Source organism: Diospyros lotus, chromosome 2 (genome assembly GCF_014633365.1).
Source record: "Diospyros lotus cultivar Yz01 chromosome 2, ASM1463336v1, whole genome shotgun sequence".
Classification (NCBI taxonomy): domain Eukaryota; kingdom Viridiplantae; phylum Streptophyta; class Magnoliopsida; order Ericales; family Ebenaceae; genus Diospyros; species Diospyros lotus.
In genome coordinates this window covers 3,210,470-3,228,773 of record NC_068339.1, presented here as the reverse complement: position 1 = coordinate 3,228,773, position 18,304 = coordinate 3,210,470, and the positions used below count along the sequence as shown (strand labels likewise).

The following is an 18,304-nucleotide window of genomic DNA, read 5'->3' as shown; positions in this document are numbered from 1 at the left end:
AGGGGCTGACGAAGACAGCTTGGGTTGGCTGGTTTCAGCCATGGCAGTGTGCAAGTGCTGGTTCGCGCATGAAGAAACAGAGGAAGAGAAGAAGAAGAAGAAGGAAGAAGGAAAAGAGAAGAAGAAGAAGAAAGAAATAAGAAAAGAAGAAGTTGCAGGCGCAGGAGGCGGGAAAAGGAGGAAGAAGAAGAAGGGAGGAGAAAAGAAAAAGAAAAGAAAAAAAGAAAAAAGAAAAAAAATTAGGAAAAAATAGAAAAAATATTAGAAAAATTTCAGAAAAATTATAGAAAATAGGGAATTATGTTTCGGTGATATCCCGGAGATTTTGGTGAGAAAAACAATCCAAGCACACATTTCAAGGTTAGGGCACGTATACCAAGAAAATTTAAGATGCTAAGTTAAGGTGAGTAAAATTCCTTAGAAAATTTCATAAATTCAAGAATATTATTTTATGAATTTTCGTAGAGAAATATTTGAGAAAATATTTTAGAAATATTTAATCTGAATTTATTGAGGAAAGATAGGAAGAAATAGAGAGAAAATTTCAGAAATTATGGGAAAATAGGTTTTAATATTTATTTAAATAATTATGGTGATTAGGATACTTTGAGGCTGAAGTTGAAGAGACTCATGCAAATTTTGAGGTTGGCACCCAAATCGAGGCAATGCACGAATATCGAGGTAGCCGATAAGCTTGAGAAGGTAAGTGGTACTCCCTCGAAATGTTTTCATCATATTGACATGCCCTGATATGTATCCATCACGTAGACTGCATACATCACTATGAAATGCATAAATACACGTTGATATCATCGATCACACGCATTTGTGGCCGTAAGGAGTACGACCTGGCACCGCTACTTTACCAAGGGTGCATCCATACACCTCGGTTTCGAAAGAAGTGGGCCGCTAAAATGGTAGGTAGCATAAGGGGTGCAGTTGACACCTACGAGGTAAGACATTGCATACACACATGACATAGCATTATGTACCCTTACTTAGATGATTCATCATCTAACTTGGGTTTTGTCCCTGGAATATTCAAACGTTCTAGGTGGAGATTGTAGCAGATTCAAGGATAAATGAGTCATGAAACGGCACTTAGCAGAGTGCATGAAGAATGAAATGTATGTAGCTCATGTATTCTGAATGTTTTGAGAAATATTGAAGATGTAAGATTTGATTTATGATCAACGTTAAGATATCAGGTTTCAATCTTTGCTTCTGCATTTGATATGTATAGTGATTCTCTTTCGAGATTAATATATGGGAATTCTGGGACGAATTCGAGGAATAATGCGATTTAGCTTTAGAGTTTTTTTTTTTAAAAAAAAAAAAAATTATTGTCTCGGAATTGTCCCAAGTTATAACGCGCCCGAAAAGTGGGGCGTTACATTAGCGGTGGTTTCTATAATATTTAGCGGCGGTTTTGAAACCCCTACAAAAAATTTTAAAAAATTAAATTTTTAATTTTAGCGACGATTTCAAAACTGCCCCAAAAATTAATAAAAAAATTTAAATTTTTAATTTTAATAGCAGTTTCAAAACCGTGCGGGCCAAGGCCTGGCCCTTGCGTGCCATGTGGCAATGTTGGAAATTAAATCCCAGCGTTTTCCCCTCCCTAAGTTTCGAACCCAACCCGAACCGCTTGATCTGCAAAACACTCCTTAACATATATGCACATATATATATATATATATATATTATATAATAAGCTAACAACTAATTTTTAGAATTATATTTTATATTTTTAATATATATTAAAAACATTTATTAATTGATTATTTTTTAAAAGAATAATGGAATAAATTAAAAATAATTTAATTGAGTTAAATTAAATAAATTAATTGATTAAAAATAAAAAAGAAGATTTTATATATTTTTTAAAAATTATTAAAATTTTATATATTAAAATTTTGTTAAATTTATTTTTATTTTTTTAAATTAAATTTTTAATGAATTTTTCTATTAATTTAAATTCAATTTTAAATTTATTTTTAAGATTTTATATTTATTTTTATTAATTTAATTTTAATTATTTTCTTAAATAAATTTAATTTTTTTAATGAATTTTGTGACGGTTTATAAAAACTAGCGCAAATGTTAATTTAATTAATTTTAAATTATTTAATTTTTTTGAATTTAGCAACATTTTTAGAAAATTGTCGTTAAATTTAATTTTTTAATGAATTTTGTGACAATTTTTTAGAACTGTCACAAAAAATCAATTTTTTTTGTAATGTCTCTCAAATAGATCTCACATGTAACCTTTCTTTTTCTTTCTATCTCTTTTACTTAATTTCTTCTTGGACAAAACTAACAACAGATCGAGTTTGAGCTTGAGCTTAGCTTACAGAAGCTTCTCGCAAGTGTTGAGTCGAACTCGAACTTGGGCTCAATGCTTTTTTGTCAAGACAAGCCTGACCTCAGCAAAATTTGATTTTGTTCGATTGAATCCCTAAAAACAATGATAATATTTAGTAAGTAAAAGCGTTATTTTGTTTATTAATGTTAAATTTAAGTAATAAACAGTAGTGTCACTATAAGCTAACTAAGTCATTTTTTCTGTTTACTTTTAAACAGTTTAAATCTACTTTCTTGAAGAAGCAATTACATATTATCAAACATTGCTTTTCTGCAGGAGGATAAATATTTGAAAACAGTACTTTTATACATTTAAAATCGAATATGTATTTCATCAAATTAATATTGCTTCTATACTAGATATGCATACGCAATAGAAGGTGAAAGCGTTACCAAACCTATAGAGAGGATGAGAGCCAACGCGACGAAAGCAAGGGAAATCCTTATCTTGGCCATGGCTTCTTCTCAGAATTAAGCTTAAAGGATATATATATATATATATAGGCATGCGTTTGTGTTTTGTGGGGGAGAAAGGGGTAAGAAAATGGTGCCCATAATTATATAGTAAGGGCACCACAACTTAAAAGGGGTGAATTAAGTTATTTTAAAATTTGATAAAACTTGAACTTTTTTTTGTTTAACAATGAGATTTTTAATGCAATGTAAGATGATTTAGAAAAATGCTTGGAATAATGAAATAAAAAATAGAAACAATAAAGGGACACACAAGCGATTTATTAATTGTGGTTTAACTTAAACCAAATTTAATCTACTCTCTTAACTCTTCACTAAGAATTTTGAATCAGTCTGCACTAAATCTCCTACTTGATTTCAAATAGGTCCCCTAGCATCAAGCTAGGAAAATACAAACATTCTAATAAAGCAAGTAGACCTTTTAACAATGTAAGCTAGGATAACAAAAAATGATACAAGAAAAGAAGATCTAAGAGTATACACTCTTAATTGCAATATTTTTCAAACTATACACAAGGCTAAAATAGTCGCAATTGACGAATTGTTTGTTTCTGCAGTTGGTTAACCTCATTTAACAGTTGGGAAACATAATTAATTAAACTCTCTCTCTCTCCCCAAACCCTAAAGCCCCCCCCAACACGGAGTAGATAAGAGAAATTAAAAGAGGAACATAAAAGCTATTAATTAAATATATAGCTTGTGGGTTAACTTACCTAACCTAATTAATTAAGATAATAGGTCCCCCAGTCAATAATAAAATTGTAGAAATTAGACCAAAAAGATGTAGGAAGAACTGGAAAAAAAATTCTATTACTTTCGATACAATGAACACTATATTACATTCCCTGATAATAGGGTAGAAGAATACAATATAGAAAAGATACACACACAAAAAAAAAAAAAGATATGCTGTACACTTTACAAAGAAATCAAAAATACAAAAAACAAGAATAGAAAATATCTGAATCAAAACTTCTTTCTAAATTTTAGAAAGAAGTTTAGAAAGATATGTGGTATGGATGGACAAATAGCACTGAAATTCAAAAATACGGCAGCAAACACAAGAAGATGATGATATAGAAGTGGAGAATGCGAGTGTGTTGGGCAACTGTAATACAATATTATATTTCTTAACTCAAGGGTTGATTTTTTTTAACCCCTCGATAATTAACAACAAAAGTGTTTTAAGTACACTCATATTTATAAGGTTAAGCGAAATTCAAAAAAACATTTCTTTAATTTTAAAAGATTATGCACTGACTTAGTTATATATTGTACTTATCAAGCGTGAAATAACCATTTTAATATTATTTTTCATTCTTATTTCTCACTCTCTTTCTCCTCAAATTATAGCATAATAGAAAAACGAAAAATAAATATTGTGGGTTTCGCTGGCTGCTACCACCGATGGCTGTTGAACTAGTATTGCTAGGGTAATCCGATCATTGATGATGTGGGTTGCTATGGCCTTTTTAAATTTTTTTTCTTCACATTTTGATGAGAGAGAGAGAGGGGGGGGGGGGGGTGTGTTGTAGATTAGGTTCATTGGAACCTAGATGTCGTGGGGCTCTTCTCTTCCATTGAAAGAAAGAGAGAGACACAGGGCATTTTGCATACCACATCAAATTTAATAACAGTTAGGTGACATTGAAGACTAAATTGTGGCGAAATCTCTCAACATAAGGGAGTATCTCTTAAATTTTATTTAAGATGAGTGCAATATACTCTTTTAAAAATTAATATGATAAGACTAACAAAAAAAATGTTAGCAAATAATAATAATAATAATGTATATTATTATTCTTATGGGACCCCTTATTTTTGAAAGAGATAATAATTTTTTCACCAAGGAGCGTCAACTTCAAGAAAAAAAGAGTTCATCTCTACCCACAATTAATGTACTTTCTCATACATTTATTAATATAATTGTAATTGTAATTAGGAATATAGTGTGTATGGTAATACTAGAAGATACGTTTGCAAACCTCAATATTTTGAAATATATATTAAATAAAAAATGAAATAGGATCACATATCAATGTTAATGTTTGGAATGGTATCGGGATGGAGATTGATTAAGGGGCAAACCTCAATTTATTTTTATTAAGCTTAACAGTTTAATTATTAAGTACAGTATTATACTACAAATCAACAATTACAAAAAACTAAAAAGATAGAAATATAAACTGCGTGCGCATTAATTGAATATGGCACAACAAAGCAAAAAATGAAGAAAAAAAAAATGTCAAACCAAGGAGGCAAAAGCCCCTATAAATTGCGATGGCAAGAACTTGGGATGCTTCAAGCTGTCTCATCTGTTTCAATATGGAAACCATCTTGAGTCCCAAAACAGTGTTGGCCATCATGCTCTCCATTCTCATCTTTCTATTCTCTTCCCCCATTGGGGTGCTCTCCCAGCGATATTCAACCTTTAGCTCCATCCCGTTGCCACCGCGAGCTTCAGCTCCTGTGACCCTCGCATTCGATGTACCACTGGTCGGCGGGGCACTTTACGTCGGGGTCGGCGATGGTAGAATTCTCAAGAAGCCGGCGGGTCCAACGGCTCAGTTCTCCGTTTTTGCCACTACTTCGCCGAGAAGGTAACCTATGACGGCCAGTGAGAGCTAGAAATGGCTGTTAAATTAGAATTCTTTATATGTAATCGATCTCGTATACTGTTAATACGTTATTATGATTATTGTTGTTGTTGTTGTTGTTGCAGGAGTAATGCGCTGTGTGATGGTACAACTGATCCGAATTTGGGGCCGATATGCGGGAAGCCCTTCGGCCTTAGGTTCAACTATTTAACCCGCCAACTCTACATTGCAGATGCTTATTTGGGGCTCAGTGTAGTAGGGCAGGGCGGCGGCCTTGCCACCAGCCTTGCTATCGGTGCAGATGGCGTGCCTTTCCGCTTCCTTACAAGCATTGATGTTAGTCAGATTTCTGGAATGGTGTACTTAACAGATGCTAGTCTAACCTTCGATCTAAGGTACAAATTAATCTCATTTGAGGTGTCCACTCCCTCAAAAGGAAAAAAAAAAAAAAATCTTACTAAAATGAGACGCCATATATATATATAATTCATTTCAATTATATATATATAATTCATTTCAATTTTCTTTTGCTGGGTAGTCTTAATTCATTTCAATTTTCTTTTGCTTTTCTAATTTTAAATTTAAGAAAAATGTCATTAAATATATTATATCTAAATTAGAAGTTATATAATAATATTGTCGCCATGATCACGACATATTTTTCTCTTTTCTTTTCTTGATTTTTACAGAAACGTCACAGATCCAAATTTTGAGAGAGACTCAACGGGTAGGCTAATAAGCTATAACCCAAGGACCAGAGAGTCGAAGGTGCTACTAACAGGGCTGGGCCGGCCGACCGGCGTAGCGGTCAGCCTGGACGGCTCCTTTCTACTGATTGCAGAGTACAACAACCGGAGAATTCAGAGGTTCTGGCTGACGGGTCTGAGAGCCAACACGGTGGAGACCTTGCTGAACCTGCCCGGAAACCCTGTGAATATCAGGATGGCGGGGTTGAGTGACTTTTGGGTGGCGATGAGGCTGACCAGCCAACAGCCGCCGCTGGTTATTACACCTCTAGCACAAAGGATCAACATCTTTGGCGTGGTTTTGGCGCAAGTGAATTTCAGTGCACAGTATCAGAACATGACCGTGAGCGTTGTTCTTGAGCAGAATGCGGCGTTATACACCGGCTCTCGACGTGACGCAGTTAACTTCGTCGGTGTTTACAGGTGAAGGCACTGGGAATCGCCATTTAAAGCCCGGAGCAAGTTCCGGTAACTAAATATATGGAAGTATTTTTACGCTCTTTGTATCAGCCTGCTCAGCTTGAGTGGTTGGCGATCCAATAAGACATGCCTTGTGGCATGCATTTAAGAAATAAAACTTCCCTTAATTACAATGTTCTAAATTTCGAGACGACATATCGAATTTGAATAAAGCGAGAACAAAAATTGGACTAAAATTTAATTTTATAAATAATAAGATTCATCATAAGATGGAACATATAGGCTCACTTAATTAATGTACTTTACCTAGGGAATTATTTCTAGAATCTTTATTTATTTATTTATTTATTTATTATATGTCTTTATTCAAATAATAGACTGGTCAATCTTGTTTACGTATTGGTAGGTTTTGTTGTATTTGTAAATGTGATATTTAGTCATTTGTAGGGTTTGACACCCTAAGAAAAAAAAAAAAATGGCTGCAGCACCGATCTTATGGCATTTCCTTTCTAAGAAGAAGAAGAAAAAGAAAGAAACCTTTGCCTTATGGTAGTTTTCATTTTTCCATCTCACTTGAGTATAATGAAGGGAAGATGAATGTAAGCCACATCATTAAGAATTGCCAGTAACTCACATTTGAAGAAGGTATGGCCACCAAATTGCTTGTTTTTAAGCTGCTTAAACTTTTCCTTTTCACTGCCGCCAAAGTGTAGAAGCGCACAAGTTCTGAATTAATAATAAATTAGATAAAAGAGATTCTACAAAAAAAAAAGAAAAAACCCTCCATAGGTATCGAACTAACTCTTAATCACCTCAATGTGTACTTGCCTTTCCAAATGGATATTTCTTATGTCACGCAATTGTAGAATGGCATAGTTACATATTCTTTGAGTGCCCTTATTCGAAACGGATCGTCCTTCTCTTCTAGAGATGTGTTAAATTTGATTGTCCCTAGTGCCACTAGGATCGAGGAATATGTTGGGCCTTCATAATGGAGTGGAGGGTCCGTGATAGTTGGGTAAGCGGCTTGTTCTTCAAGAGATGGTCTATTACATTTAGCATAAGCACAATAATAGGTATTTTCGTAGTCAAGAGCGTTCGATAGATCAATTGACTCATCTGATCTGGAACAATGTTAGAATGTATGTATCTACTCTACAATTCTTACAATCTCTTCAAGGATTGTCTTTGGTCCACTTACGACGTCTTCCCTTAATTTGTCTCAAATAGCCTATAACTTCTTTGAGGTTTTTGCCCTTTAAGTCTCATGTCTCCAGTCTATATTTAGTTTTTCTTATTTTTTTTGTTTACTGTTCGATATATACCCAAACGTTGTTCGTGTATAATTTTTTTTTTTTTTTTGTGATATAAATTTCACAATTACAGAAAAAACAAATATCGAAACCAATTTAAATGTAGGTTTCCAGGTTCAAATACTATAATAATTAGCATCTAATTTAGTCAAATGATGACTAAATATATATATATATATATAAAATAATTCAGTTGCTTGTTTTCATAATTTTAAATTAATTAACCTTAAGTGATAAATAGAGTAAAATGAAAGTTGAGGTGTTCGAAATAATGTCTTAAATTTGAGGTCTCGTGAACAATTATTTTACCTTTAAGGTTCGGTTGGTCGGGCACTATAAAATTACTTTAAATTTAAAAATAAAGTAACTAATGATATCATTATATATCAAAACCTACCAAAAGTGTATTATACTCACCATAAAAATTGTTTTTAAAATGTTTTCAACATAGCACATGCTTGTTAATTAATTAATTAGAAAAAAAGCCAGATGGATTAATCTCACCATGCAAATATTGGGTCATTCATAAGTTGGAAATGTCTCTATATGTACACCAACGCTGAGACATTCATTTTCAAGCTTTTTCGTTTCTGTAAATTGGAGTTCAAAGCGGCAGCCATGCGGCTGCTGCTCTCTATGTTTTTCGTTCTATTCTCTTCGTCGCTTGGTCGTATATATCCCCTACGACGACGAATACTCATCCTTCAGCACAATACCGCTGCCACCGACGGCCACCGGCCCCGGGGCTGTTGCCTCCGCGAAGGGCCTTACGTTGGTGTTGCAGATAGTAGGATTCTCAAGTGGCTTGGTCCAGACCATGGCTTTGTTGACTTCGCCTATACTTCTCCAAACAGGTGATCGTCCTTCTCCTTGACTTGGAACCCACTCAGGCCCGGACCTATAGCCTATTTCAAGAGGCCCATGATTTTGCCATATTTAGGGCCCATAAATTTGAAATAAAATTATTATTTTGTCCCTTTGTCAAAATAACAATTTTGCCCTCATCTAAATCTCTCCTCAATCCTCCCCCAAAAAAATCCGTTGAACGCAGATACGAAAGTCTCTGACGAACAATTTGATTATGTAAATTTGATTAATATTTTTGCTTCAGTTATAAAATTTTTAATTTTATTCTGATATGGTATAAATATTTTTTTATATTTTATTATAAAAAATAAAATTTGAATGTACACTATGATTTGGGGGTCCATTTTTTACATTTCGACTCAGGGTCCCGAAATCTCAAGTACGGCACTGACCTCACTCATTTAGTTAGACTACTAATACAATATCGGGCTATAATAATTTTTTTATTTTTTAAGTTCTTGGTGTTGACGCGAAAATTTTATATTTTGACTCCTATCAATCTCAAAATACTTTTCTTAATAAACGCCCACATAGTAGTGGTTCTAAATTAATTTTACAATCTTCATTTAGAAGTGTTATCTAAAGGTAATTTACGAATTTAATAGAACAAATAATATAACTATCACTACAAAAAAATAGCATTTTAACGGCGATTTTTTTGCGGCGGTTTTAAAAATTGCCGCAAAAGTAGCCATTTTGCGGTGGTTTTTAAACTGTCGCAAAGTACAGTTTTAGCGGCGATTTTTGTAAGATTTTGCGGCAGTTTTCGAAAAATTGTCGTTAAATTTTAAGAATAATCTAATTATTTTTAAAAAAATAAAAATTAAATTTTGCAGCGGTTACAAACGGTCGCAAAATTTAGAAATTAAATAATTACAAATTAAATTTTGCGACGATTTCTATGAAACTACTGTAAAATTTAAAGAAAAATTTTTAAATTAATTAAAAAATAATTTAAACACTTAGCGGTGGTTACTAATCGCCGCAATATTTATTAATTAAATAATAATAAATTAAATTTTGCGGCATGCAAATCGTCGTAAAATTTGAAAAAAAAAATTTAAATTAATTAAAAAATAATTTAAACACTTAGCGGTGGTTTGATGCAAACCGCCGTAAAATTTAAAGAAAAAATTTAAAATTAATTAAAATTTAATTTGTGCATGTGGCGGCTATTATTAATCGCCGCAATATTTTTAAATTAAATAATTAAAAACTAATATTGTATTTTTTGATATATTTTTTGAATATGTTATTGTAACTAATATTGTTGTTTTTTGAAGGAAAAATTTAATGTTGACGAGGGGTTTGCTAAAAATTTTATTTTGAAATTAAATATTTTAACAAAATCGTCGCTCAAAATAAAACAATAGTTAAACATTTAGCGGCGGTTTCTAAATCGCCAGTAATTTTTTGCAAACTGTCGCTAAATATCAGACTTAACGGTGATTTATAAACTGTCGTAAAAAACAACACTTAGCGGCGATTATTCCAACGGTTGCTGAAAATTGTCGCTAAATATCTCGCGACGGCTGTAGCAGCGGCGGTTTTCAAAATTGTCACTAAAACACTTTGCGGCGGTTAAAACCGCCGTTAAATGACAAAAAAACCGCTTCTAAAGTGCTATTTTTTTGTAGTGTATTAAGACCTTCCCAATTAATCTATGGTATAAAATTGTAATGACGAACTCCTCTCCTTGAATTTGTATTCATGCACACATTTTGAACGAAAAATCTACATTTCTTATACTTGTGCCCATATAGTAACACGAGATCTAAGTTAACTCTAATAATGTATGTAACACCATAATTTTGCACTAAAAAATGCTAACTATTGATAAAATCATGATGTGCGGCACTCTATAGGAAATACTATATCTTGAAGAAAACCTTTGTTGTTTGTTTTGTTGTGTTTGAAGGGCCAAGGAACTTTGTGATGGCAATACTGATATGGACATGACACCAATATATGTGTGGGAAGCCCCTAAGCCTTAGTTTCAACCAAACATTTTAAGAAAAAATTTCCACATAACATTTTAAGAAAAAAATTCCACTACCAAATGCCCCCTTATAGTTCTCCCCAGATGTCATTTTTGTCCCTCACATGGGCCTGTTTTTACATCTTATTGTAAGGGTGAATGGGCCAGGCTTCCTGAGGCAGGGCATGTGGGTAGTTTGGTCAGTCAAGGCCCGCAATCATTTGTAAGGCCATGTTTGTATTTCATTCCAAACACCGCATCGTTCTGTCCCTTTTATCCAAGGAAATGTTCTGTTTTGGGGTTATCTTTCGATTTCTTGAACGTAGGGTGGGTAGGACGTGAAAAGGGATGCAAAGGCAACTAATTAACAGATCATTCTATCCTCTTATGCACGAAAAGGCTTTTGGCATAGTTTCGATATTTTTAAAATATTTTTTGTATCAAAATTTTAAAAAATATTAAAACAAAACGCTTTTAAACTATTTTTATAATTTTTAAAGTGATTCAAGACTATTTTATAATATTAAAAAAATATCAAAAATACATTTTCAATTTAAAAATACATTTTAGAGACCAAATTCAGTTAGATAACCAAGTTTATTTTGAGATTGATTAATTACTTTTTTATAATGTTTTATATTAAAAATTATATTTACAAAAAAAAACTATATTCTCATTTTCTACTTTTTTTTAAAAAAATGCCATTTTTCTATTCTATTTGGTATCTATCCAATTTGTCAACTCTCTCACTCAAATCTTGAAACCAACACATTATGTTCTTCCAATACATCTGACAACTCACTTTTGCTATACTTTAGAATTAAACATCACTTTTTAATTAACTAACATTGGATTTAATTTCTTAAGTTTCCAACAAAGTTAAAGTCCCAGCAGGAAAAATCCCATCATATAATGCGGCAATAATACTTCGGTGGTCTGATTTTGAATGTAAGATCAGAACAAAATAGTTCAAAGTCTAAATTGATGTAATCATTGTTATTGAGCAACCAAACAATATTTTATCATTTTCACTCACTTCTTGAATACCACCACTTGCTATAGCACCCATTAATTATATATCATGCACCAAAGAGTATAACATAATTAAGAGAGTAGGCTGAAATGAGTAGCACATTAATATATATACTCTTAATTACGTACAGGAAGATCACAAACCCACAATTTGATGATGACCCACTGGGAGGCTGCTCAGATACGACCCTATAACCAAACAAATCTGTATTGCTAAAGGGAATTAGTAGAGCAACTGGGGTGGGTTGCAGTCAGTACCACCGCAAAGGTTTTACTTGTTTCAGAGTACTACAACCAGAGAATTCTTAAGTATAGAGCTATTTACACACCAGAGTTGCTCATGTCAGCATCTAACATAGCCTGATCTCTGGTGTGGACGAAGTGGGTGCAGTGAACAAAACATAGTGTTAACGATCTCGAGCGCTGATCCTATATATGTTAGGATCGATCACACATCACAATCAAAAATTAACATGATGTAATTTTTTAATGGAGAAAATTCAAACCCTTACAGAGCACTGTTTTAGACATAAAACTAAAAATGTTCACAATTCCAAATAACCTGGTCACTCACACTCAAGCTCAATAACCCGGTCATAATCTTCTATGAAACCCTCACCAGTGAGGTGTAACCACTTCTACTTTGAGATTAGAGGAGTTACCCAACAGTATATATATATATATCACAAGTTTTGATATTTCTTATTTGCAAAAACATTTCAGACCCAAAACTTTTGACACTGAATAGAGGCTATTCAGATATAACCCAAGACCAAAAAGGTAAAAATGTTACATCTAAAACTTGCATCATTGCAAACCAGATAATAAAACTGCAGAGATTAGCATGAAAGATATAGTGGTTAGCAAGAAAATACGCGCATGTTTATGATGTGGCCAACTTAACAGCTGTCCGGCACATGGCAAGCAGAGAACAAAAAAAGTTCATACATGCTTCATATCAGCTATAAACTCTTCAAGTTCTTCCGGTGTTGCGTTCGATAGACCTGCAAAACAGATGGCATTTCAGAACAAAAATATCATTCAAACTCGTTTAACTCTGAAATGCTCTACGATAACATTATCAATAGACAATACCGTTGCCAAAATTCATTCTAAAAAGGTCTCCGTTTGAGATGTGTTTCCTCTCTGCTCTAGTGCGCCCCTCCTGCTCTAACCGTTTGGTCCTTTGTTCCTCCATTCTCTTGCGAAGCTCTGATGCAGTTTGAATCAATTCTGTAAGAAGCAACAAGTTATAATTAGATTTCATTTCAAAAAGTCTCGCATACCAACTGCATTCGAAAATATCTACAGCAGGGATACCCAATTTACTAGGACTGGAGTTTTTTTTTTTTTCCAGCATATCTCAATTTTTTTAATGAAATTCAATCACATCTTTTCCTAGATAGAAGATATTCTGCATCTGTGTTTTCCTACATAATGGTGATGGTAGTTGATCTCATAGTAATGGGGGTCATTCAAAGGAAGCACGTAATTCATCTCTGACAGATCCCCTAAAACCGTGCCACCCTCTGCCTGTCCAAGGTTTTCATCCCAAAAGCATAAGCCAGAAGGCCTGTCAACAACTGAAGCTACAGATTAAGTGCTTTCAGATCCAATACAGCCTAATGGTTTGTCAATCACCTTGGAACATGCCATGCTGAGATTGTTGCTCATATAACTGTAATGCCCCATTAACAGATCCAGCAAGATCACTGTTTAAAGAGATCTGCCTTTCCAGTGTGTAGAGCTCACCGTCCAGTTCAGCTGTCTCCTTTCCAACCTGGATATAACTCAATCCTTAAATGAAATCCAAATGAAAAACACAGCTCCAATTTACAATGCAGAGCTCTAATTTACAGAGTATTGGATCCCTATTACCTGAGCAAGCTTATACCTCAAAGAATCCAACTGAGCATCGAGCTCTTGATCACTGAGAAAATCTAGATCCATTGAACTTTCACCAGCCGAATCATCCTAGAAAGCATTTTCAATTTTTTTTTTATAGCTACAAATTGAATAAAAATAAAACTTAAAAGTAAATCAAAATTACATTTGTCACAGTAAATCACTCACTGGCACGCAGTTTCTCTAGAAAAGATATGGTTGATAGCAAAGCATCATCTTGCTCTAATGGAATAAAATAATTACGTAATACTTCTTATAGGGCACACTCGTTCTTACTTTTGGTCACATAGAACTTTTCTTCTGTTTACTTTTGCTTTGTTCAAGAGCAGTATTACCAAAATTTCATAAACCAAATTCATGGTTCCTACTTAAATTATCCATAACACCCTACAAATGGCTTACCATTGAAAACAGAGCAAAGAAAAAGCTAACCAATATTCACCAATAAAAAACCAATTTGTTTAGCATACCGAAACTCTAAATTGTAGTTCAAATTGAATGGTGAAACGACTAAATTGACTCTTAATTCTTTGCATCAATTTAATTACAAGAGTAGACAAATAGATGTGATTTCTGAAAATATGACTATTAATGTCCTGGCCCAATCATTCCTTGATAGTATACCAGAGACGTTTTAGTTAAAACTTAATGCTAAACTAGTAGTGATTAACGATGTTACAGGTAGCATCCGTGGGAATCAGCACAACTATCATGTGTTTAAGAAAGTGTTTGAGACTGAGGTATGAGATTTCTGATTTCTTGCTGGGCGCGGAGCCCAGGGAATGGGAGGAGTTGGCTAGGATTCGGTCACAAGTCAGTAATTTCCTGGACAAATCTTGGGCAATTATTTACAGGAATCTTTAACTAGCTTATTGGACTAGGGTCGAAGCGTTATAGATATAAACTTAATAATAATTTGTTCAGACCGCTACTCGCAGAATCAGATAAAAATGTTGATACAAATGCAGTGAAGTTAAGACAGATTTTTTGCAATAAAACTTACAGCTTTTGGTAATGAAAATCCCTCTGGGACAACAAAACAGTGCCGTAAAGTATACTTCTCCCACATGCCCAGTCGCTTGTCCAGGACGGACTGAACCATGTTGCGAAGGTAAGCAACGCCCTGTAAAGTAAATATTGCACCACAATTACGAACCAAATAGGCAAATCCAAGAAACAAATTTAAGAAATTGAAATTCTTACTTTCTTTAGATCTCCGGACCTGTCCGTGCCCTCGATTTTCAACACCGTGGAGGCCTCTCTGTAGGATCATCGGCAAAACATAATTCAGAGAAGGAAACCAAAATCAATACACAAACACACACACACACACACACACACACAGAACTTACTGATTAAAGTAGTCGAAAGCACCATCAACCAAATCGTCGACGGAATTAAAGACTTCGTTGATGAAAAGCTGGGGGTTTAGACTCAGCGACTCGAAGATCGCCGCGCTTTCACCGCCTTCCATCTTCGAAATTCAACTCCAAAGACACCGAAAGGGGGAAGAGAGAGAGGCTCTCAAAAGGGTACGATATCCGAATCGAGGGATTTTCCCGCTAAAATGCAAGGCGGTCTATTCGGGGCCGGAGACACACCTCCGCAGCTCCGCTGCCAGATCTCTAAAGTCTTTTGTTACACATTTTTACTTAAATAGTATTATTTTTAAAAAATATTATTAAAATAACAAATAAACATTCATAAATATGAGAAATCTATAATTGACAAATGAAACCAATTAACAAAATATGATGCTTAAAATTTTTTTTTGAAATTGACAAATAAACATTTACTAAAAGCATAACACAACCCTGTAATTTAATATCCAAAAAACAAATAAATAGAAGGCATCATTATTATATATACTCTCAAAAGTAATGTAAAATTGAAACTTAACTATAAACCCGACTAGCCTGTTTTTTTTTTTTTTATTAGGCACAATCAACTAGGTCCTAGTATTTCAATTTTGATGTCGTCTAAGTGTAATGTGTTAGTTTGATGACACTAAACAAATGAATTCGTGATGGTAACACTTTGATATGAGTGAATTTGACTATACATTTAGGTAGTGTTTGTTAAAATGAGTAAAATAATATTATACTAAAATAAAATTATAATATTTTTCATATCAAGATATGAAATAGATATAATAAAATTAAGAATAATTTTTAAATTTTTATTAAATTTTTTAGAATATATTAGATGACATATGCATCATTTTTTCTTATTTATAATATCTAAAATATGTTTATTTTGAGGGAGAGAAATAGCCATATCTGAAAAATATTATATAAGAAATCACGTGACTTATTTTTTAAATATCGTCAAATAAATTAAATAAACACATTAAAAATGATAAAAAAAATTAAAATATTTTTTATATAATATTTTTTTATTCATATCTTAATTAACAAAAATTAACTTGTCGAATAAAACTCATAGACTAAGTGTCATGAAAGCTGTGTGGCATAAGTCAATCGTGACAGAGACTTGTATTGTGTCCACCTTATCTATCATCCGTCACCATTTATGTCAAGTGACAAATAATTTTGGGATTACGCGCTTGCTTTCGTGGGCGTCCCATACACTCAAGTCCTAACAAAGAGTACATGGAGTAAATCAAGGAATCCAACGATGCTTGATTTCAATTTCGGGACAATAATTTAAACCATGACGAAGCGAGTCCCTACATGAATCTCCAAAACCGCAGGCTTGTGCCCCTAAGGGCACAAGTGGCAAACAACTTTGACTATGATTCTATGAGACTAATCAGGAGCGGATCTAGAGGGATCGAATGAGAGGACTAGAGTTTTAATTTTAGGAGCTATGGGTGTATATATATGTATACATATATATATATTTTTTGGTTGAGACTGGCATAGACTCCCTCCTTGGACTCGCCACTAGCTATGATTGTGGTTGTAATGAAAGTCTTCATTCACCTTAAAAGCTGCCACACAGAGGTGTCGATGCACAACGTAGCATGTCTTCCTCTTCACTATTCAACCTTCAAATGTCAAGTCATCTAATCTTGTTGAATAATTATTTATACTATGTTGATGAGAGCAAAAAAAAATAAAATATCTATATATATATGTCTTTCTTGAAGCTAAAGAGTGTTTGGCTATATTTCTTCAAAGAGATTTGTATTTTGTTATTGAGATATGTGAAAAAATATATGTAATCAAATACATTATTGCAAATTAGTTGTGTGAACTCTGTTGAATTTTATGTTATGAATGTTTTGATGATAATTGTATTTATGTCAAAATATTTAATATCCTCTTATATTATATTATCTTAAGGTTATTAATATGTTTTATATTTTTATTTAAAATATTGATTAAGGATATGTTAAATCTATCTTCTTTTTTCTAAGTTTATTTTTTTTATATCAAGTCTATTTTGATAAGATAGATATATGGAGGTTGCCTTAGTTAAGAAACATTGATATGATTATTTTTTAGTATATCTTATTTATTAATATTTTCATATGTATTCAAATAATTTTAGTTATATACTTTATTGATGTATCTTCTTATATGTCTCTCCTTGGAGTTGTCTTAAGGATAATGCATGTACAGGTTGTGATTTTAATTAAGTAGTTTTATAAGGTATTTGTATTACACATTTTTGATAATTTTTTATATTTTTTTTAAGGTAATGAATTATGTTAAATATGCATATAAAGTTAAACTCTTATTTTTGCTTCTTTTTTTTTTTATTTTTCTCTTATTGGTAAAGCTCACAATTGGAAAAAAAAAAAAAAAATTGAAGCCCTCTAAGCAAAAAAATCATAGGTCCACCCTTAAAAGGGAACGAGGTGCTACTCATATGCGTGCGATACTATTATCTTGTAAATAAAAAATTATATAAAAAACAAGTAAATGTTTTGAGTAGGAATAATGCAAACAAGGTAAAAAAAAAACATTAAGTGAAAATATATTTGTGCCTTAGCATGCCGTATATAGTATATGTATATACATGTATCTATATATACAAAATAATATAAAATGTGCATATGAAGTTACTGTTGACTTTCGTCATTTGCCTTTCACTCTTGAGCACTTGGTATTTAAAACTAGGGTTTGTAAAGCGAAGAAGCAAAGAGGTTTACGTAATTTTAATAGCCAATCAATCTCAAACGATGTCGTTCAGGGAAAAACACTTAAACGGTACGTATTTTTAGTGTAGAATATAAATGTTATTTTTAAGTATATTTTAATGTACAGTGTTTGTCTAAGCATAGAAGCACTTTTAAGAATAGTGTTTGGAATTTAAGATTTCTTCCCAATAGTATATAAACACTCTTAAAAAAAACATTTTTATACTTGACTTAAAAAATTCGCCAAATAAAGTAACATTTTTTTTTTTTTGGAATGTTTACAGTACAATTCATGCCAAGCATAAACGCTCTTCCTAAGAATGTTTTTTTGTCCAATCATAGAAACTCTATTACTAAGAGCATTTATATCTCTATTGTATGGCACCCTTCCTCTCGTGGCATGATTGCGTGACAACCCACTACTCTTTTGATAAATATGTTTAAATTATTATTATTTTAATAATATTTTTTTTAAAAATATATTATTTAAGTAGAAAAAA

At 32.7% G+C, this 18,304-nt stretch overlaps 2 protein-coding genes across 2 annotated transcripts; one reads left to right on the top strand and one right to left on the bottom strand.

Moving 5' to 3' along the window:
* Nucleotides 1-5,118: 5,118 nt before the first annotated feature.
* On the top strand, nucleotides 5,119-6,608 carry LOC127794232 (protein STRICTOSIDINE SYNTHASE-LIKE 11-like). Its single transcript, XM_052325178.1, has 3 exons — nucleotides 5,119-5,438; nucleotides 5,561-5,830; nucleotides 6,125-6,608. The coding sequence occupies exons 1-3, from the start codon at nucleotides 5,119-5,121 to the stop codon at nucleotides 6,606-6,608; spliced, it is 1,074 nt and encodes a 357-aa protein (XP_052181138.1).
* A 6,043-nt stretch (nucleotides 6,609-12,651) lies between these two features.
* Nucleotides 12,652-15,304, bottom strand: LOC127795376 (protein MIS12 homolog). The gene is made up of 7 exons (XM_052327019.1): nucleotides 15,049-15,304; nucleotides 14,900-14,957; nucleotides 14,700-14,819; nucleotides 13,670-13,765; nucleotides 13,433-13,571; nucleotides 12,887-13,024; nucleotides 12,652-12,795 (listed from the first exon to the last, which is right to left on the bottom strand). The coding sequence occupies exons 1-7, from the start codon at nucleotides 15,168-15,170 to the stop codon at nucleotides 12,734-12,736; spliced, it is 735 nt and encodes a 244-aa protein (XP_052182979.1). The 5' UTR covers nucleotides 15,171-15,304; the 3' UTR covers nucleotides 12,652-12,733.
* Nucleotides 15,305-18,304: the final 3,000 nt, after the last annotated feature.